At 42.5% G+C, this 22,673-nt stretch overlaps 1 protein-coding gene across 2 annotated transcripts in view; it reads right to left on the reverse strand.

Annotated features, from left to right (window-relative positions):
* Positions 1–22,673, reverse strand: part of PCP4 (Purkinje cell protein 4) — a 58,294-nt gene that overhangs the window by 16,310 nt on the left and 19,311 nt on the right. For both annotated transcript variants that reach the window (XM_083500527.1, XM_083500528.1), the window contains one exon: positions 10,182–10,233. In XM_083500527.1, coding sequence (XP_083356653.1) covers positions 10,182–10,233 — 52 coding nt within the window. The remainder of the gene's footprint in view (positions 1–10,181; positions 10,234–22,673) is intronic.

Consider the following 22,673-nt stretch of genomic DNA (forward strand, 5'->3'; position numbering starts at 1 on the left):
ATCACCTTACTGTGAGAAACAGAGATGCATTTCAACATGGCGGCTTAATGTTGCACATGTCCGTCCTTTGTGGTCCACTAGCATATTATGGCCCACAGTTTGGGAATCCCAACATTAGATAACATAGTGTGCATGTATCTGACTGGGGTTCAGCTAGCACATTTTCACCCTCTCTTCCTCCTGCCATCCAACAAGAGTTTGCTTAGTAGAATTTAAATGCATGAGGCACAAAGTGGCTTAACTCTGAAAAGTCCCGCTAATACATGTTAAAGAGAGCATTCGCAAAGTGTATTCATTTGCATTCATCAGTCTATATTAAACTCACCGCTCTAGTTGATGTGATTTGCTTCCCCATGTAGAAATGCCCCTGGGCATCAGAATGCCATTAGTGCTCTTGAAAATCCCTTTATTAGTCTGAGCTGTCCTCTGGTGAATTTGAATTCATTCACAGGCAGCAGCTGGGAAATTTGGTTTGATGGGAGAAGGAAAAGTAGGAAACCTGGGCCCTGTCAGCAGGTTTGCAAAGAAAGAAACTGGGGCAGGGGGAAGATATGTAATACCTTTGGGAGGCTGAGACATCACAGGGCACTGGTGGGCCAATGTTTTTCAAAGGGGAAATGGTGACATTTTGCCAGAGTGGAACAGGAAGAGCCCCACTGAAAAGAGAGGAAATCCAAGGTGGAAGGACAAGGAAAACCTGATCTATAATGAAAATTCGTTAGAAAAGGGGTGACTTAATTCAAGCTGAAATACCTCTGTGGCATGAAGATCACACAGCTGAAGCACATTAGAGGTGTAACCAAGCTGTGTCATGATTTCAGCTTAGAATTTTATGTTATGCATCCTCTAGGCAGGCTTTGCGGTGAACACAGAAGAACCAAAGGCCCAGATTGGGCTGGAGGATTTGCTTGCCTCTTCAGGATACCCAGTTGGGACACAGCTCAGTGGTAGAGCATCTCCAGGGTTTTTATTTTAAAGGATCAGGTAACCTGAAAGACCTGTGCTAGAGAGCTGGTTGCCACCTGTCATAAACAGTATGATCTGGTATAATGGGGATGGAGAACCTATGGCCCTCCAGATGGAGCTACTGTTCTACAGCTCCCCATGATTCCTGGCCATTAGCCATGGTGGCAAGGGGTGATGGAAGTCCAACAACATCTGGAAGGCCACAGGTTTCCCATCACTGTGGCACAATGTAGTTCCCTTGGAGTGTGATAGGGTGGAGAGCCTCAGCACTTTGCAATCTACTTGGTAGCAAACTTAACTGTGTTTGGTCACAAATAAATAAATACACTGAATTCGAAAGGGCATTTCACACATTATGCAAATAAAGGCAAATCTGGGTGCCAGCAAACATTCAACAAGGAGGTGGAGCCAATCACAGGTTGACTACTACCCTGTTCAACATTTAAAAATGTCACCATTAACTATATTTTCCAAAAGGGGTGGTAGAGAAATCGGATCTTGTCACTCATACTTTAAGAAACAAAGCTTCTTCTCTTTGTCTGCATAGAACCACTTAAAGTGAAGTTCTGCTTTCGGCAAAGCTGGCCAATTGTAAATCATCTCATGATTGTGAGACAGGATTGCTTAGGATAACAAAAACACTAGAAAAGGAGTTTGTCAGTACTGAAGTATCATTGCATTAATTCTGCTCTTGCAGCAAAATGTTAATATTTGATGGAAACATTCCATGGAACAAAAGCAGTAATGTAATGTTCTCTCAACTAGGCAGTGCTGTTCCTGTAATCCCACAGAGCAATGGATGAATGGATCTATTTCTTTGACATCTGCAATCTCACTCATAAATTTCTGCTATTTTATCTACACCTGCTGAATCAGAATCCATCCATTACCACACTCCATCAAGGTTTTACTATCAAGTGCAGAACAGCATTCTTATATAAGGTTGCCTTCCCCATCCTGGTGCTCTCCAAATGTTCTGGACAACAACTCCCCTCACCCCCAACCACTGGCCATGCTAGGTGGAGTTAACGGGAGTCCAACAACATCTGAAGGCAATCACAGTGGCTACCTATGAATTCTGTCATTGGGTTTTAAAAAGTATCCCTTGATGATACTTGAGGAATTTCAAAGTTAAAATTGACATTATTGAAAAATGCAACATTATGGATTCAAATTGCCAAAGTTTCCCCAAATTTCAAATTCATAAGAACTTTTGTTTCAGACACAAGCAATCGAAGGATGAATTCCACCACCATACCATAGACATGTAAGATCTCCTGCTTATGCAGGTCTAATTCAAATATTAACTTTAGGGAATGTGAGCTATTGCCTTGTATTCTGGTCCCAACATCCTCTACCAAAGGACCAAATATAGATACACTCGATGTACAAGGGGTTCATGACTGGCCACAGTTCTGTGTCGCCTCACTCAGGCAGTCTCACTCATGCAACTACAATTGTCTTTTGGGGAAGGGCTAAAATTGCTGTCCCCACCCTTCTATCAGACCCCCATCACTGCCTTCTATGCATGTGGGCTCCAGTGATCTAGAACCCTGACCATGGAGGGTTTTTAACAACATGAGGAACCCACAAGCGTACGGCAGGCTCTTTGCTTTGGTGCTACCATCTCCAACAGCTGGAAGGTGGAGACAGGGATGTGACAGAGGGGGCAGGGTCCCACTCCCCTGTGCACACCATTGTAATTGTGGGAGGGAAGATGTCTGAAAAGCATTTAAGAAGTGCCTTGAATGCTGCTGTGAGCAGGCTGAAGGAAAACGGAAATGTGAAGGTGGCAAATAAACAAACAATATGAAAGGCTGCCTTCTTACTTGTATCTAGGACAAGAGAAAAGGACTGGACTCCACTAGAGGCCAGACTAAATGTCTTCTCTCCACTGATATCAAAGTGGATTGTTCCAATAGGGCCCTTTTCAGGATCTCTCTTCCAGACAATGCAAGTAACAATAGACACATCTTTAGCCCAAATTTATGACTCTCCCACTATTCTAAATTCTGCCACTCTTTCAAGCAGTCTTCCAATTATGGCAAATTACATAGCAATTTTGGAGCATCAAGCTAAATGTATTATGCTAGCTGCACACATTAGAAACACACACAAAAAGACTTCCAAAGATTATGATGATTAACATCTTATCATATTATCAGCAGGTAAAATGACATCAGTTTCAAAGGCTTTTAGCATTGCTCAAACCAAATCATCTCGGGAAGGAAAAACATACTGTAAATTAAAGGAAATGGGCGATGTAGTTATAATAAAAATGGTGTTGCTATTTTTAAAGTGATGAGGATGAGCAGTGTGTGCCTGTTTCTTTCCCCTCTAATTTCGCCATCATTGGAAGTTGACTATTTGGGGTTTATGGGGCTGATTAGAGTTGCATAAAGGGCTGGATAACCTAGTGGTGCATTATAAGAACACATTATTGGCCTTCAGAGACTAAAGCAATGGCCAGTCACATCCTGCATGTTGTGTCCATTAGCAATCAGTTACAGATGCTTGGGGATGGCCAACTAACAGAGGCAGCCTTTAAACCATTCCCAACATGAGTTTGGGCTGTTTGTTTATTTATTTGTTACAGTATTTCTGTGCTGCTCCACTACCAAAGTTCTTAGGGGCGGCACACAAGAAAATTATTAAAACAGAATATGCATGTATGCACAATCAAAATGCAATTACAATACAAAACACATCACTACAGACATAAGCCAATAAAATCAAGTGGTAACAGGCCTAAAAACACCAATAAGCCAGCCTATCTGAAGTAGAGTGCCATGCACACTATAAAGATTCCTTCCCTGACCCCACAATAATCAAGAGATCTAGTTCTCACTAGTCAGGCTTCAGTACTTGGGAAATAATTGTTGGTCTTTGAAATTGCAACCTCACCAAACGTGGGTTGCAAGAGCAGCAGCAGCAGCCATTTAAATATACAGGAGAAAACCTAAGAAGTGGGTTCCCAAATATATGATTGGGCTAAAGGTAGGTCACATCTCTGAAACGCAAAAGGCTACTGTTGTGTAGTCATTGATAGGCTTGGAAATGCTATCCTGATCCCTCTAACCTCTAAGCAAAGGACAACCTGCCACCAACATGCCTGAGAAACTTCTGGGACCTGGTGATATCAACAACAGTACAAGTCATTTCCATAGACACAGTTTGTGAATGGAATTGGAGGAGGGGTATGGGACATGAGAAGATGGGCAAAATGAGGAAACTGACAGCTGTCTTCCTCTACCCACCACTAATTTTTATGAGTCTTCCCTTTTTCCCCTCTTGGCATTTAAAAATAAATAAATCCATCCATCAATTAACCATTTGTTCTGTTGAGTCTCCTCATATCTTATCCACTTGTGGGTCAGACCTCGACCCTGGGGACATAACTCATAAGGGAAACTTTATACAAGGAACATAGCAAAATGGCCTTATACTGAGAAAGAACACTGGTCCATCTAGCTCCATATTGTCTACTTGGATTGGCAGCAGCTCTTTGGGGCTTTCAGGCAGGAGCATTTCCCAGCTCTACCAGAGGTTGAACCTGAGACCTTCTGCCTGCAACACATTGCCACTGAGCTACAGTCTCGCCTTCCTCTTGCCAACCTGGCTTGTGCACATAGAAGTACTTTGAAACGCAAAACAAATCTCATACAGACAATAAAGTGGGTGGGTGCAGTTGTGTATACAGATAAATAATGTTTCTTCAGTCAGTTAGAAATAAAATAATATTTAATTGGCCCTGGTTTTCTATGCACATTCCTTGCATTTGATTAAAATTATTAAAGATCCTTCCATTACAGGCAACTCATCTTGAAAAGTACCAGTTTTAGGCTATGTCAAGTAACAGGTGCTTAGTGTCATATTCTTTGTTTAGAGCAGGAGATGGGCTTTGATGGAATCAATGTAGAACATCTTAAATGATACATGAAACAAAAACTTCCTGCAAAGCTCACCAAGAAATCATGGCAGGCTGTGCAACCATTGACACGCAGATGTCTTTGCAGACTTCTTTTTAATGAGGTGCTGGTAAAGGAAGCCCATGGGAGTGAAAATATACAGCTATTTGATGAAATATTCAGCTGCAGGTCAGCCAGATGAGTAAAGTAAGCTTTGGTACAGATCATAGAAGAAAAATCCAAGAGAAAAAACATCAGTTCATCCTAATTCTATTTTAGGAAAACTGGGAGCTGCCTTATACCAAGCCAGCCCATTAGTGCATAGGATGTCTCTTTATAAATTGCCCCAAATGAGGAAATGTGTGACAAAAAAAGGACAAATGAGGACACCACTTTCCATAAAATGCTTATATGCCAATTCACATATATAAATACAAATTTAGAAATGATGGGTCAAATCCAACTACGTTATACGCAGTAAACCCACTGAAATTAATGAACCAAAATGAGTCATGTCTATTAACTTCAGTGGGCCTTCTCTGAGTAGGTGTACCATTGAGTGCAACCTGATTACTGTAATGTAAATAGACATAGAATACATCACCAGAGCAAGGAAGGCTATAACCAGGTGACCTGTGTGCCTATTTATGTTGTTGTTGTTGTTTTATTATTTCCCCAGCCACTCTGAGAAGCTTCCAGCAGAATGTAAAAACATAATAAACTGTCAAACGTTAAAAACTTCCTGATACAGGGCTGCCTTCAGATGTCTTCTAAAAGTTGTATAGTTCTTTATCTGATAGGATGGCGTTCCACAAGGAAGGTGTTACTGCCAATAAGGCCTTCTGTTTGTTTCCCTGTAACTTCACTTCTTGCAGTGAGTGAACCACCAAAAGACCCTCAGAGGTGGACCTCAGAGTCAGTAGAAATGGGGATTTTCCCCACAGTGCAGCTGCAGGCATCTTTTGACCATCTTATCTGTGTTGCTGGGCAAACTAGCATGTAGTGCTGGGTAGATAAGGGCCCAAATTACAGTATTCATTGCTGGGAAGCACAAGGGAATCTGTTAGAGATGTGGAGGTTGCTGGAATGATTCTGTGAAAACGTGGAAGCCTAAGGGAAGGGCTCGCCTAAGGGAAGTTGGACTCAGAGAATTCTAACGGGTGCAGGACTTTGTTAGCAACTGGTCTTTTTCCAGTTTTTTCTTTTGTATGCATACTAATAAATTGTGAGTAACTTTGGTAGATACTGGACTGTGATTTCTTCTCAGTATTTTGTTGGCATGCAATCTTACTAACACAGCAGTTTGTCTCTCTTTTCTTCTGCACAAAGTAGACAAAGTTGCATTAGCATGGAAAGTTGTCCGCAGTGGAACATATATCCCACCTGTGATCGCTGTCAGCTGGAAAGTTCTAATGAATATTTCATGGTCTATCACTATACAGTCAGTTCTGAGAATTGCAGACAACATTAATTACAGGTACTAAAAAAAAAAAAAAAAAAAAGGACACACAAAACAGGCGTCCGCACCAGACTTTCATTCCACAGCAAAAAGGTCCTCAAGTGAGATACGAAACAAAATACTATATGATGAAATAGGATAACAATGCTATCAAATAGTGAACCCAGGTGCTAAGTGTCAACAGAAAAGGACCCAAAATTGGACTATTGAAGAAACAGAGGGTGGGGGGTCAACATAACTGGGAAACTCCAGCTTTTGCAGAAGAGCAAACTTTTTTCCCTTCTTCTTTTTTGGAGAGGGGACAGAACTTAGGAGGGCCTACCTTCTCTCCAAAATAAAACAGCCCAATGAGGACTCAGCATGCTCAGTAATCATTAAATATTGCATATCAATTAAAAAAAGAAAACAGGGAGTGGCTTGCCCTGCTTGTGCCTTTATAATAATCTGGAGGAGGGTATGGCTGGCTGGCTGAGTTGGAAACCTGACCAGGAGAAGGGTTCCTGAGTATATACTGCAGTATTTTGTTGCAGATTCCACTTGTTTAATATAAAGCCAAACATGGTGAGGAGCAAGTTCTCCTTTCTCTGTAGTTTGATACCCAGACTGCCACAATCTACTAGTCCCTTTTGTGTGTGAGGGCTCCAAAGCGCTTCACTTCACTACTCATCAGGGCTTCCCTGCTCCCTTCAACTGAAGAAGCCATTCACTGTGTACGCAAAAGGAACTGTTGTGTGGACCTGCCCTTCCACTAAAACAAATGGAGTTGCCTACGTATGATGATGCTCCATGGGCAGTGCTCACATTACAGAAAGAATTCTTGACAGGCCAGTTACCTTACCCACTTTTGGTGGCATGATTTGGCTAAAATTGGGTGGGGAAGTCGAGGGGCAGTTTGTCAATTTATGCAAACTTGCTCCTTCCCTAAAATCAAGCACTCCCTTTGGGTGCTTGACAGTGCATAGGGCTCTTCCTGTTCACTAAACCCTGTTGCCCCTTCAGTATGCAGCATCTCTTCCCAAGCTTCCTCCTTAGTGTCCCACCACCAACCCCCAGGTTCTGAGCCTTCCTCCTCTGCAATCTCCCTTGGGGGTTCCCTGGCTGGTGCTTCCCACCACTCCTCATTGTCCAGCCAATCCTTAACATCAAGCTGGCGACAACAGCCCAATTAACCACCCCTGGGCTTAGAGGTTCGTTCCCCACTCTCCTCCATCTGTCAGATAAGCTGACAAGCTGCCAGTGTGAGCAGCCTCCCCCCTCCCAACTAACTGAATGAAAATGAAGGCTTCAGAGCAATCAGATAAACTTATATGAGCTCGTTCCCACACAAATTAGTCCCAGGGCATTTACAGGCCTTCTGGGGCATTTGTACCCTTTGGTTGTACATAGTAGTGGGCATTGATGTCCCAACTGACCGACTGAGAACAGTGTAAATTAAGTGTGTGCAGTGTCAGTGTGTGAGGTCCGTGTACTTCTCAGGACACGAGAATGTGGGAACACATTTCAGGGGCACTTTCCTTATTTCCTATGAGGTGTTACGGTGCAGATGAAGTGGGAATGAAGACAGTCCCATCCCTATGCACCCATAAGTGGAGATTTTTCAAAGTTTTTATGGTACAGATTGCCCTCGGACCAAGTACTTGGCCTTCAGATAGCAGAAGATGGAAATAAAATGTGCCATGTTTCTTTCAAAAGACTTCCATTACTACCTTAGGAACGCCAGACAAATTTGCTTTTCCTAGGCAACTGATGCAATTCTATCTTATTTTCTTCTTAGCCTACTGCTTTGAAAGCAGGGAAAATGATGATCCACCATGCATCCTTCTTACTGTTATATCCTCATAGTCACGGTTATCCAAAGGGGGCTTTGATGCTCAGAGGAAACAACACATCAGTACTTTACATTTAAAAATAATAATAATTTGTGAACATAACAACCAGGAACAGGGAAGAGATTCAGTTTGGTTTGCATTTTAAAGAGAATATACATTTTGAGCCACCACAATATCAATTTCTTTTAAACTGACCTATTGATGCTTTTAATTGCATTTTATGGATATTTATATACTGTTTTGATTTGATTTTGTATGTTGTAAGCTACCTTGATATACTTTACAGAAGTGCAGATTATATTTATTTAACTAAATCAATATATAAATTTGCATCCCCCAAAACTTTATATAGCTATCCTTCCAAATTTGCATGTCACCGAATTTTGTGCTGCCACTCTCCAACCAAAATGTGCATATCCAGCAAAACAGCATAGAGAGATGTGTATATATTTGGAAAAATGCACACTAAAATGCTGATGAATTTTCATAAGGACTTTAAAAAAAATAAAAAAATTCCCCAAACTGCTCCAGAAATGTGCTGAACTGAAATTTCAGTGGGGGGGGGGATCAGAAAGTGAGGGAAACCAAACCAGACAGATTAGTCCATCCCTACCAACAACTCAGAACTGTAATTTTGTTTGCTGGGGAGGGATGACTTGCAGAGGATAAGAGTATTTGGAAGCTGGTATGCATTGGCACAGCTGCAATTTCCCACTTGCAAAATATGCTAGACTGTTTGTATGGCAACAGCTTATAAATTATGGAAGAGGCATGTTGGCTGGTGGGAAGGGATGTGAGTGGCAGCGAGTGCTGAGCTATGGAAAATGTAATGTTTGTGACATCACTGTGGGAGTGAGAAGAAGAGCGGTATGCGGGAGACATGCTCTACTTTTTGGGTAAGTGTCGTTATTTTCTAGGAAAGGAGGGACCCTGAAAAACATGTTTGGCCAGGCTTGCCAAAGATGGTAATGAAACTGATCAAAATATCTTAGCTAGCCTGGGGATGTGAAAGTCTTCCCTGCAGGTGCAAAATCTGCTGCTTTCAGTGAGCTTTTTTTCCCCTTCTTCTTTTGTAAGAAGCTTCACAAAACCTGCATTGCTCTGCCTTCTTTCATTTTGGGTTAACTGCATCGTTTCATTTTATTAAGAACATCATGTTTCATGATCGTGTTATATAAACAGCATTGCGAAGAAAGTCATCCAGCTTTATTATGGAAGTAAAACCAGGAGATAACTCTTGTGCATCTTGTACTGAGTCAGTCAGAAAATGCAGAGCAACTCAGTTTGATGTTTTGTATTTTAAAAAGCACACTCGAAAGCTTCAGGTCTGCTGTAGCTACTGTGATGTGTAACAACAGCCATGTATGGCATCCAAGATGCATGAAACCCATTGCTCCAACCTTGCCAGCCCTACTGCCCTGGGTCAGCAAAAGTCTTCAGGGTTGTCACGCAGAACTCCTGAGGAAATGCACACCATATAGCCCATTCACCAAACCCATTATACTGACAGTGAATTCTTTCTCTGATTGTAGATCCTTATATAACCAAAATAGCACCATCCATACACAAGAGGGCAGCTGTGCGGGGTGGGGCCCAAAGTTTGCATAAGTTCAAAAAACAATTTAGCAAAAAAAATGTCTTATAAGAGGTAGGCATTCCCCATAACAGCTCAATAAGGATGAAGCATATTCACGGCATGAGAACCAACTGTTATGGGGCAGGAGTGAGATGGAAAGTTGGGTGGGGTGAAGGAAATGAAATGAAGCACCCTGGAAAATGCTGGTTGGAACCCCGAACAAGAGCTCTCTACAGTGAAATGTTTCATTGCAGGTCACATTTGTTCATCCTGAAGGCCTTTATAGAAACCTTGTCCTCCTGATGCAACTTTCCGCATAAAAATGCTGAAGGACATGAGGCATGGATCCTTATCCACCTGGACATCACAACTAACTAGCTGTTTATTTTATCCCAAAGGCAAGAGTCTGCCACAATGATATATATCACCCAATCAGGTCTTACCATTCTCACCAGATGTCTTGTCTTTTCCATTTGTTGCTCCAGCACCTTGTCTCTGTGTGAAAGAGGAAAATAAAGGGGCGATTACATGTGGCCCAGGTGTGGGGAACATTTTGGGACTGAGGGGCACATTACCCATATTAAAAATGGTCAATGGGGTGTGCTTCAGTGGTGTGGGGCCAGAATCAGGCATCATAGGAGCCAACTCCTAGGAGCTATAGGGGCTTCATACCCCATAATAAAATATTTGAGGAGGCTGGACCCCCCACAAAGTTGATGGGTATTGCCATTCAAATGGTGCGCATGCATCACATCATGTGTTCAGTTATGCAAGGCGGGGCTTACCAGGGCCCCCACAATATTTTATTCAAGTTGGCTCCCCTGCCAAGCATTCACACACTGCTCTTCACCACCACAGGGATACATTTAATTCTTAATCATTCTACTCATCAGGTTTCACCTTCCACTTTCTTCAGACCTCTAAAATCTTTTATCTATCATTGACTATGCAAAAGGCAAAGGTAATTCAGTGATTCTAGCAGAAGACTGGAAATGAAGTCAATGCACAACTGAACTGCAAATCCTGCATTGCAGCTATTTAAGCCCCCAAAAGTCAAAATGCAATTGCATCCTGAAAAGTGCATGCAAGTAGTTGCAAAATGCACAGAGCACTTATTTCATATTTGCAAGGAATACAAGTCTGCTGAGACATTACATGACATTCATTGCTCTGGGAAGAAACACAAGGATTGAATTTACAAACAGCAAAGAAATCACAAGTTGTCAATCAAAGCTACATGGAGCTATTCAGATGAAGAAGCATTTGTTCAGCAAATTTTGCATTATTTGACTTTCAAGCTCATCAGTTATTAGTTCTTTCGCTTAAACTTAGATGTCAACTGCATTTCAGGGTCTAAAATGCTATATCATTGGTGCAGCAGGGGCTTCTATTTCAGAGCCAGCATGCTTTAGTGGTTAGTGTGCAGGACTTAGACCAGGGAGACCTGAGTTTAAATTCTCATTCAGATATGAAGCTCACTGGCTGACCTTGGACCAGTCATGCTTTTGCAGCCTAATCTACCTCACAGATTATTGTGAGAATAAAAAGGGAAGAGGCAAGGCAGAGTAAGGCTATAGTTAATGCTACTAGCATCCTGGCAAAAGTCTTTGGCAAAACTTCCAGTTCGGCAATTACTTGCCTCTCACTTGAGTCTATATTTATGAAGCCATTGATCACGGGTATTATCATAAATTGCCTTTGAGCCTTTTGTGTACTTGAAGACCGATTGTGATTAATGGGTAAGAGGATATTGTGGAAAGGTATTTTTAATACAAATATGAACTTTGCTGGCTAGTCACAGAATTACCTACAGCTCAGGACCGCTATACCTGAAGGACCGCCTCTCCCCATATGAAAGGAACCCAGACTGTGCGACTATCTTCTGAGGCCCCCCTTTGTGTACCTATTCCATGAGAGGTCCAGAGGGTGGCAGCATGAGAACAGGCCTTTTCTGCAGTGGCTCCCTATTTATAGAATGCTCTTCCCAGGGAGGTTCATCTGGTGACTTCATTACACATCCTTAGGTCCCAGGCAAAACTGTTCCTCTTCAACCAGGTCTTTGGCTGATTGATATTCTATGGCCTTTTAAATGTGTTTGTTTTGTTTTGTTTTTAACTATTTATTTTGTGCTTTTATCTTGTGAACTGCCCTGAGATCTTTGGATGAAGGGCAGTATATAAATTTTATAAATCAATAAAATAATACCTTCCAAAGACAATGAAGCAGGAGTCAGTCCGACCCTCTTAAGTAATCTCCCCCACCCCTGGATTACTGTTGTGTGAGGGGGAGAACTGTGATGAGCCTGCTGGCCCTGCCCTCTCCATCATGTCCATGTTGCCTGTTTCATTGCCCTCTACAGGATGGGAGGGGGAGCTTCTGCAGTGACTAGCCTGATGTGCAATCATAGAATTGCAGAGGCGGAAGGGACCACAAGGGCCATCTAGTTCAACTGCCTGCAATGCAAGAATCTTTTGCCCATCATGGGGCTTGAACCCACAAACCTGAGATTAAGAGCCTCATGCTCTACCAGCTGAGTTCTTACTCATGTAGGCTTCCCATTTAATCCTGTCAATACTATGATCTTCCAAGGTTCTAAAGATGATGTCATTGTGGTCTACTGAGGGAAAAGCTAAGTGTGATGACTTCATGCCGCACATTCCCATGGCAATGTATAAGGAAAGAAATAACAGAGGAGAATCTTAGTGTCCCCAGTTTTAGTACTTATTCCTTTTCTTTAAGGGATTTCTACCCTTCCCTTCCAACAGGCTTTCAGGGTAGTTTAGCAGAAGTTAAATTAACAGTAAATGAAATGCAAATAACAACATTTGAACACAAGATGTACAAAAATCAGTATAAAATAAAATAAATTGCAAAGCTGCATAAAAGCAATTTGCAGAGGATTAAAAAGCTCAAGAGAGGGGAAAGGTATTTATCTGGAGCCAGAATGACGTCAAGGTTGATGTCTGGTGAGCCCTCCCGAGGAGAGGATTTGCCCTGGGGAAAACTGGTGGTGATAGGCAAAAGTCCACCCTCTGGGGAGAAGCTCTTGGGATAAATTGGTCCTTTGCAGGGGGTGAGCAAAGGTTTGGAGAATTCAGGCATCCCAAGCAAATCTGACATGAACCAGAGAACACTCACTTTCTCTTCTATCTCTTTCATCAATGCTATACTGATGTGAGCTATTTTGGAGGAAATGTTTGGCTGAAAAGCTGGACAAAAATGTAATGTAACGTAATATAGTATAATATAATAAATGCTACAGGGTATGCTAGAGTGGCACTATTTTCTCATTCTGCGCATTTGACCGGTGGAATTCTTGCCAAAATGGTTGAATGCCAATAGTCCCAAGTGTATCATCCCCCAAAGTTTTTCAGCAAACACTACCAGTATCCATCAGAGGACGAAGGTATAATTGTGTTCCAGTACCGCCAGCAGATGCGATATAAGAGCTGAAATGAGCATGAGTGGAGAACCGTAATGATTATACATTAAAGTGGATAAACAATTTTGTCGCTATGGAGCGTAGGAGGAAACACAGTTTATGACTGCTTGGGGCTATATAAATGTTTAAGTCAGTGGTTTTGCAGAACATCAAAGGCACATCATTAAAAGTGGCAGGGAAAACCAAACTCACTTTGAATTTGTCTTTATAGGGAAGGGAAAGAGGAATGAAAGCTACATGGCTGGTCAGGCTGTACACTAATAAAGCATATGTCTTCTTTGTGCAACCCATACTTTTGACACTGAGATGATGCAATCTTAAGGGTAGAAATCAAAATCAAAGGGCAATTCCTAGCCATATAGAATCCCCCTTTGCGCCCTCATTTTCACCTTCATTCCTTTTCCCCCATCCTCATTTTTGTCAAATCTCCCTTGCACACAGATCACACCCATTTCCATACTGTCTCCTGTCTCCTGTTCTGCGGTCCTCTGCACACAAACCCCATTATCACCTTCCTCCTTTTTCAACTCTCCCTTGCACACAGGCCACCCCCATTTCCATGCCTTTTCCTCTCTTTTATTCTGCAGCCTCCTTTGTGCCCCCACCCCATGATGATAGATGGGTTACTGTATCCTATTTATGAATAGACTCTTAAGAGCAAGCCTGTTAGCTTGGCTCAGTTGCAGAAGGTTAAGTTCAGTTGATGGCTATATAGTACATATACAGTATGTGAGTTTCCTTGTTAATAAAAAAAAAATCTGTTCAAAATTACTACATTGAATCTGGAACTTGATGTTGAAAATGGTGCATGATACCGCATCCTTTATTTCTCTTACATGAGGCAGCTGATGAAAAGAAGAGGGGAAAGTTTAAGTACAGCAAGAAGGGAAGGGCATGGGGGGTGGCAGTTTTAAACAACAGCAGACATTCAAAGAAAGCAGAGCTAGGAAGATACTGAATGGTTGCTTTAAAAAACAAACAAACCAGTTTTAACAAGGAAAAATAACAGAGATGGGTACAACACAGAACACCAAAAAGCTGACACAATAGAGCCTTTCCAAACTTCCTTCTCACTGTACTCAAGCCTTGTTTTAAACTGCCTCTCCTCCCCAATGTCACTTCCTGATTGCTCTACTCAAACATCTGCCATTCTTTAAAATTACCTCTTTTTCCTATCTATATCTCCCCCCTGCTTCTAACATCGTTTCTTTTTTCAGTGTCTTCCCCTTCTCACTCTACTCAGACTTCTCCCTCCTCCATTCCTCAGCTACTTCATGTGAGAGAGATAACAGATGTAGTGCCCTCAAATATTCCATAGTACTTTACTCAAAGCTCTGTTGTTTAAAACACCCATTTCCTCTCAGTTTCCTCCCTCCCTGCTTTTGCTCAAAATTCTGTTGTTTTAAACCATCACTTTTCGCTTCTCAACATCTCTGCCTTCTCACACCCATGTCATGACCACTGCTGTTGTACAACCCGCCATCACGTTTGCTCCCCTTCCCCTCTATGACTTCATGCAAATCCCACATTGTAAAGTGGCACTTCACATGCCAGTGGGAGCTATGCAATGACATTCTTACATTTTTATTCTATAGAGAGAAATAGCTATTCCAAGCAGTGGCGGAGCAAGCCGATCGGGGGCCTGGGGTGGCCTGCGTGCCAGCCGCCCATAGGGGTGGGGCCAGACTCCTGCAAGGCGGGGCCAGCCAGGGCAAGACACTCTGTGGGGCCTCTGAGGAGTCTGCCTGCCTTCTCCCACTCAGCCGCCCTACAGCTGGGGGAGAGGTGGCGGGCAGACCTTTTGGAGCATCGCAGAGCCTGTGGGCACCGAAACCACCACGTCACTCCCAGAAGACGTGCTGCAGGCCCCGCAGTGAGTGCCGCCTGGCATTTTGTCACCCCCCCTCAGTGGTGCCCCCACCGCATCCCCCTTCCTCCACCCCTGATTCCAAGCAAGAATCACTATGACAAACTCCTATTCCGTTATCATTTCTAACATTTCTTATTCTGCGCCATTTAAGCATGTATTTGATTCATAATAAAATCCCAAATGAGTTCAAGTGATTATCGGAGTTGTAGGTCTGAAGGTCACCAGGCTGAGGAAAGGTCTACAATGACACTGGCTTGCCAAGGTTTCAGAAAAGAATCCTTACCAGACCTGCTTGGAGATGCAAGGGACTGAATCTAGGATTTTGTACATGCAAAGCATGTGCTCTAACACTGAGCTACAGCTCCTGTTCATTTAATGGATGTCAATAATGACAATTATTAGTCAGATCAAACTGATATAGAAGCATTAGGAGCACTTGCAAATATCAAGGGAAATGGATTCAATATGTAATCATCTCTCTGTAAACTTAATTCTTTAAGGTGGTATTCTTCTGATTATAAATCTCTTGTAAGTTTAGAAAAAGATTCTGTGTGTGTGTGCGGGAGGAATGGACTGATCCAGACTGCATTATGTAAAAGGGAACCACTCTTGTTTGGTATTGATTTTTATTCTGTTCTAAAACTGCTAGTTGTTGTCCATACATTATGAGAATCTAGATACAGATTAAACAATTTTCAGCCAATAGAGAGAGCAGGCGTTGGACAGCATGCAAATGTGCCTTTTAGAAAAAGGTGGGGTTGTTCTCCATTGTCTCCCACCCTTTTACACCACCACCAAGTTTTCTGGAGAGAAAAAATAGGAAACTCCATTTTAGGGAACAATCCTGTACTGAAGATACACCCGCCAAGGGGTATAGGGCTTAGTGGAAGCCCCATAAGAGCAAAATAACCACTGCCTCAAACAGTGGGGAAAGAACATAGCCATCATGGCTAGGAGTCACTGACAGCCTTATCCTGAAACAGCAGAAAAGCCCTGCTATGGTGTAATTTGATTCTGTTCACATTTTAACGCAAAGTTTCCTAATTTCCACTTCCTGAAACAAACATGCAAACTGAGACACAGCTATCTTTCAAAATATGCGCTTCTCCAATTATGTGATAGAGTTCTCCAGCCAAAATATTTGTAGAAAAATGCATATATTAGACGAAAGTATACATTAAAATGCATACATCAGTGAAAACAGCAAGGGAAATGCATTCTATTTAGGGTGCTTGCAAAATTCTGCATATTAGACAAAATTGCATTAAAAATATGTATACTAGGGGGAAAGCATACTAAAATGCTGGTGTGTTTTCATGCAATTGCAACCAGCTATAGAAATGAGAAGAGAAACTGAAATTGACAGATTCATCCGTCCCTATGCGCACTTCCATTGCTGCATCTGGTACAAGCTGTGCTTCTTTCAGCCTAAACCATAGAGATTGTTTTAAAAATTATCCACTTAGTTTGAAGTGGCCATATTGGGTAATACAAGTATGTCATCCTTAATTTATTTTTACATTTAATTCAATTACAATTAACTATTTTTGGAGCCCTCTGATAAACCAGGACAAACAAGTTACATTTGCAAGGCTTTGAGATCAACTTCTATAAATGGTAACCTTTAAAATAGTTAGGGGTAAATGGATAATTTCCCCTTTTCTGTGGGCATTTGCCGAGGGTACTTTATTCCTGCACAACCTTGCAAAACAAAAAACAGAAAAATCCTCTAGTTAGCTTCAAAATCAAGATATATTTCCCCCCAAAGGTGGATTTTTACACCAAAATCAAATGTGAGCTGCATGAGTCACACCAACTCTACACACTTTAATATACATTGTATTAGCATATCTTGAACTAGAGATATTCTTTGGCAGATATTTCTTCAAGGATATTGTAATCAGAAATATTTCTGGTGTGGGAATTAACACGATGTTTGAAATTCATTTTGAAAGCAGCTGCAAAGAATGTAAAATTCTGTTACTGTGAAGCCTTTAAAACAGTAATCCTTTGATTCTCTTCCTCTCTGATGGAGTGTGGTTTTGATTTTTAAACATTTATCTACACGTGTAACCTTTACCAAACATGAGTAATTCCATGTGCTTCAATGGGATAGCAGTATTAGTAATGCTTGCATTATCAGAGTCTTGGTTTTATGTACATTTCTGTAAATAGCATATTCATCTGTATCAAAGTGTGGCTAGCTTCTCCTTTCCTTCTCCACAAAGCTTACCCATTTTTAATAAGGGAAGGTGTAGTATCTATCCTAAATGAAGTGGGAAAGAGCAACAAGACAAATGCTCTAAAGGGACTTATAACACTGTTTGATCTAAACAGGGAATGGCCAGATTTTAAAAAACTATTCCCAGTCCTCTTCCTTTATTCTGTTTACTTGAGCCCTGCTCATGTGGGTTTTTTGCACATAGGGAACTCACACAAAGCCCTTGGCCCTGCCCTCAATGCCACATGGCCATGCTGCTGGCTCCACACCCAATGTCATGTGATCAATCTAGCCTTGGCTTCCCATGTCCATACTGCAAGTGCAGATGTCTGAAGAGGAATCCCTGTGCATGAGCAGCATGATTAGGAACCAGCCATACTGCAACCACCCCAGTCATGTAGCGGTTCTTCAGATGTCCATGACATACAATGTCAGGTGTGTGGATGTGTGGAGGTTGGGGACAGGAGCAGTGCCTTAAACCATGATATACACCCCCCCTCCATTAGATAAGTGAGTTGAAGGCAACCGGAGTACTTATACTGGATCAGGAAAAGCCAAGTATGGATCATTATATGCTACTTATAACTGGCAAGGTTCTTTGTAGTTTCTCTTGTTTGGCATTGGTAGGTAGGTCCACTTTGTTCACAAGATACAGGCAGGCAGCTGATAAGAAATGCTTATGCAAAACCATGCTGGAGCTATCAAAGCAAGGCAGCTGGCATGCCTCAGGAGTTTGGGGGGGTGGGAGGTGGGGAAGGGATGGTATTTGGAAGGAAAGAAAGTTTTCAACAGCAGGGGAGATTTGAACTTGCCTGAAAACAGAAAGGAAAGAGAGAGATTACAAGAAAATTTAATTTTACAGGAAGCACATCCAGCTGTAATTTTATTAAAGGCTGGCTTCAAGGGACAGCACAATTATTAATGGCCAAAGCTTGCCCCAACAAATCGCTTCATATTTGAACATATTGATTCCACCATTATTAAAACAGACTTTATCTGCTCTGAAGACTGAAATATGATTACCTGACACAGCAGCCTTCCCTGACTTAGTGATCTCCAAATGCTGTTGGGCTCCAGCAAACATCAGCCCCAGCCACTGTGATGGGAATTGCAGTCTAACAATATATGGAGGGATCCAGGTTGTGGAAGGCTGCCTTACAGAGCTCCTTCTATAAGGAATATTTTTGTTGCTTTGCATTTGTGCCACAATCTAAAACAGTTTTGTCTCATGATTGTCCCCGAGTACTAGGAGTTTCCAAAGAAATTGCTTTCGGAAGATTACATTTGAAAGCAGCAATGTGACTCGTTCAGCCACATCGATGGGCATTAGCTTTGAAAAGTCATAACTTTACACCATTTCGTTTCTTCATAAGCCCTCAGGATCTGCCATCCAAGACACACAGAAATTCTAAGTGGAAGAAGCTGAAAAGCTGGCCACATGCCACGTCTGTTACTGCCTGACTGCCAGTGCACATCTTATTTGCCTCAGGACTTCAGCAAGCTACACTGAGCTCTGATGGATTGTTGCCATCCATCAGATACTTCAGGAAAGTAAGCGCATGTCAGCCATGTTCCCTTTCCCTTTGGCAATGCTTCATGCGCAAAAGGCTGCTGAAGGAGATGGTGTACAACAAGCACGGCTGGCCCTTATGGCACCAGAAAAATCCTTATGTAAGGGAACTCCACAGAGAAGGATTGCAGCTGGCTTTCAACCTGCCCTGTGCTAATGTGTAGAGATAAAAGGGGCTGTAATTTCCCAGAGAATTTGGCTTGTTTTGTCCAATCTTGGGAGTACTGAGAACCTTTATATACAGCTGTGCCAGAATGAGATACTATTGTTTGGCTTGGTACATTGTCTCAACCTACTGAAATTTATGTCATAGGAAAGGAAGGAAACATGGCAAGGGGATTGTGATCATCAAGGCCTGGCACGGACTATTATTTTGTGTTGCCCATCTTTCCTCATCCATCAGGATCCTGATCTGCATATATTATGAATTCAATTATCCTGTTTCTTATCCCTTGGTTACCATTTACCCAGGTGCAAAATGACCAGCACATGGATGCTCTTGCTTCTGCTGATTCTCAAGGCTTTGGGCATGAGAAATGGTGGCTCTTGGGAGTTGCTGAAAAGGGGAACCAATGGATCAGACTAGCCTCAGCTTTTTGCTATCAAATGGATTCATTATCATATTTCATTAATAAATGACTTGCATATTCTATTTAAGGATTCTGAAGATTCCGTGAAGCAGATGAATGGCTACCCTCTCAAAGCAGTTTGCTCCATGGCAGCTAAAGTTACACCCCACATGGGGCAAATGGGTCGTGGAAAAATATCTTGTAGTAGGGTCATATAATTTGTCCATCTAGACCCGTCCTTCCTAGCACTTGCACTCCTGGGTCTAAAGGCAAGAAGCCTTCCACATCCCCTGCTATCTGTTGACTGGAGATACCAGGGATTAAACTTGCGACCTTCTGCACGGAGATCATATGCTCTGTCACTAAGCTATGTTCCTTCACTGCTGTCAAACACGTATTCCTCTATCACACATTTATTAGATTCCCTTCTACAGGAGAACATGATGACAGGTTGTACCAATGTTCATAGCTTCTTGGCCCATTGGACGTGGGGTCAGCACCAACCACTTGACCCTAAGTTTTCATGCCTCTCTCCTTTTCAAAGTCCTTGCTCTGGCATAGTTGTACTGGTGCTTGGCATGGCTCTCAGCGATGATGCAAGAGGACAAATGACACCTTTTACAATCATGGAGATCTGTATCCCTGATCATATCCATACAGTGGTTCATGGAACCAGACCATAGATATTATTATTTGCTGCTTCAATTAATAGGTTTTGAGACATGTATTCATTTTGCCCTTGCTGGCTGTTCTCTCTCCTTTTGTTCACCTCATTTCCTCTTCTGTTCACTCTTTATTTTATAATGGCTTTTCTTCTCCAGCCATAGATTCCAGTTTCTCTTTCTATGCATTTTCCTCAGATTGGCTGGTGCATCTCAAATGGCATAGGTGAGAGCCCGGTGGGCAAGTCATGTGGCTGCCAATATCTCCTTCTCTTGAGTCCTTGAATGCAATCCAATTCCATTAGGTTCAATTGATTTTTTTAAAAAATCATTTGTTCATTGACCACAATGGGGTGTGTGCTTCACCCTTTCTGTGAAAGGGGCTGATGAGCTATGACTTATAAGCCTGAGGAAGCCAAATAACAAATTATGTTGATTGGTTGTACTACTAAAGAGTAGGACTGAAATCTTGCAAAATATAACATTCAGCCCTTTTATCCCTTGCCTTCTTGTAAAATTTTTGCTTGCAAGGACCTTGGGGCAGGAACCTTTCTTTTGCTCAAGTTAATCTACACTTTGTGCTATATAAATCATCAGCACTGCACTGTGAGCACCTACATACTCAGGCAGCTGCTGCTGGAGATGCAGGCAACCAAGAGCAAATGCCCTCTGGCACTGCAAAATTATAGCACCTTTCTGGTATGGGCTCAGTTTATCTGCATTTATATTCTGGACATATTTACAACATTTATTGGCCTGGGTCTAAGCCAAGTTTAGTGTGTATTTTTATAGGGGGCAAAGCACTGATCCTATCCCGCCAACAAGTTCTGCCCTGGTTTCACTGGTCTTGCACTATCTCCCTGTCCTTGTCTATGGACCAGTATTTAAAGCTGCCAACTGTCGTGCGCATGTGCAAATATTGCAAAAGTGAGGCAACAGAAGCAGGTGGGAACTGTACCTCTGTGAGGGGTAACCCATAATTCTTTGAGGGAAAGAATGTGCTTTAAAGGTAAATGGATATGCAGCCTGAACTGCATGAAGTGGTATGCTCATTCCACACACTGATATAGGAAATTTAATGCTGCCAAGCATTAATCATAAGAGAAAAGGAGTTCAGGGAGGGCGGAGAATTCATTTGTGTAATGTTCTATACCTACACAAAGCGGAATTTTGCTATTAGTCTCCAGACGCCTATTGCACTGTACAAAATGAGTTAAATCCACGACACAGCAATACTAGATTTTAGGAAGCATGTAACAATGTCTTTCTTAGTGCGATCTACCTCAGTAACAGGGGCTGAATTCCATTCATCTATTTTGCCCCCTCCCCTGGCCCCACTTTAATAGCTAAGGTTATAAGAAATGAATACATAAAAACAAGAGCTGTATTTTTTATTTTTAAAAGATGGTGGTCAATACTCAGCATTACATTCCCGGGTAGGTTTCCAGGAACAAGAAATAGATGTCAAAAATAGAGTATATTTCTGAGCTGTGGTCCTTTAAAATAGGGGACATTCATTATGTTCTGTGCAGCTGTGAGATCCTGGTCCTTGCAGTGTAAGTGAGGAGAGCTTCTTTAAAAGGAAAAAAATGGAAAGGAGTTAAAGGAAGGGCTCTGACTAACTTACTACAGCATGATACAATTGCGGTTCTTTATGGGTTAAAGGAAGTTAAGACTGTTTAATCCTGATGTTGTAGTACAGAAAGTAAGGTAAAACATGACCTGCTCTGCTTCTTTATGGACTAAAGGGGGAAAAGAAGGAAAGGTGGAGTTCAAGAAAGGAGGGGCTATCTCCTCTGGGAGAGGCACTTCAGATTCTCCTTTGGGGGTAGCCACAGTTGTGCCATCCCAATGTTGCTTGACTCCAGCTCCCATCGGTCCCAGTCAGCACAGTCAACAATCAAGGATGATGGGAATTGTAGTCCAACATCATCTGGAGGTCACCACATTGGCTTTTTCTGTATTTCAGCATTGCTACTGGTTGCTCTTTCATACACACTGCACTTGCTTGCTGACTGGTCAGATTAAAGCTATTTTACTTTTGCACCTCTTTAGTCATCTGCATGTGCACACCACGGCCAGTGGAGAAGCAACCTGCTCCGGCACCAGGAGTAGCGTACATCCGGGGGCGTGGCTGGTGCGCGACCCAGGGGGTGTGGTGTGCCGCCCGTGGGGGCGTGGTGCATGTGGGGGGTGCATGGCAAGCGGCGCACATCCCAGGGCATGTGTGACGAGTGACGAGCATCCTGGGGGGTGGGGGCAGGGGTGGCTGTGCTATCACCCCCCCATGGCACCCGGGGCAGACTTCCCCCCCCCCCGCCCCCACCTTCATCCGCCAGTGACCACGGCAATAAGAACACATCAAAGGCCAAACTTTAGCAACCGAGTGGCGGTCAATGCACTGTTGAATCGTGCTTTTTGCATGCCATCACAAACAATCATAATGGCTCAGCACCAGCCTTTGGTACCAGATTCCTTCCTTCTCATTCGCAAGCTTGTGAGGAGGGAAAATAGCACCCAAAGGAAGCAAGGACTGTTTTCTAAACTACTTTTCACTATCCAGAACAAAGTCTTCTGAGCATGCTCCATGTTTGCATTCCC

The sequence above is a fragment of the Podarcis liolepis genome, assembly GCF_965112155.1.
Source record: "Podarcis liolepis genome assembly, chromosome: 4".
Taxonomy (NCBI): Eukaryota; Metazoa; Chordata; class Lepidosauria; order Squamata; family Lacertidae; genus Podarcis; species Podarcis liolepis.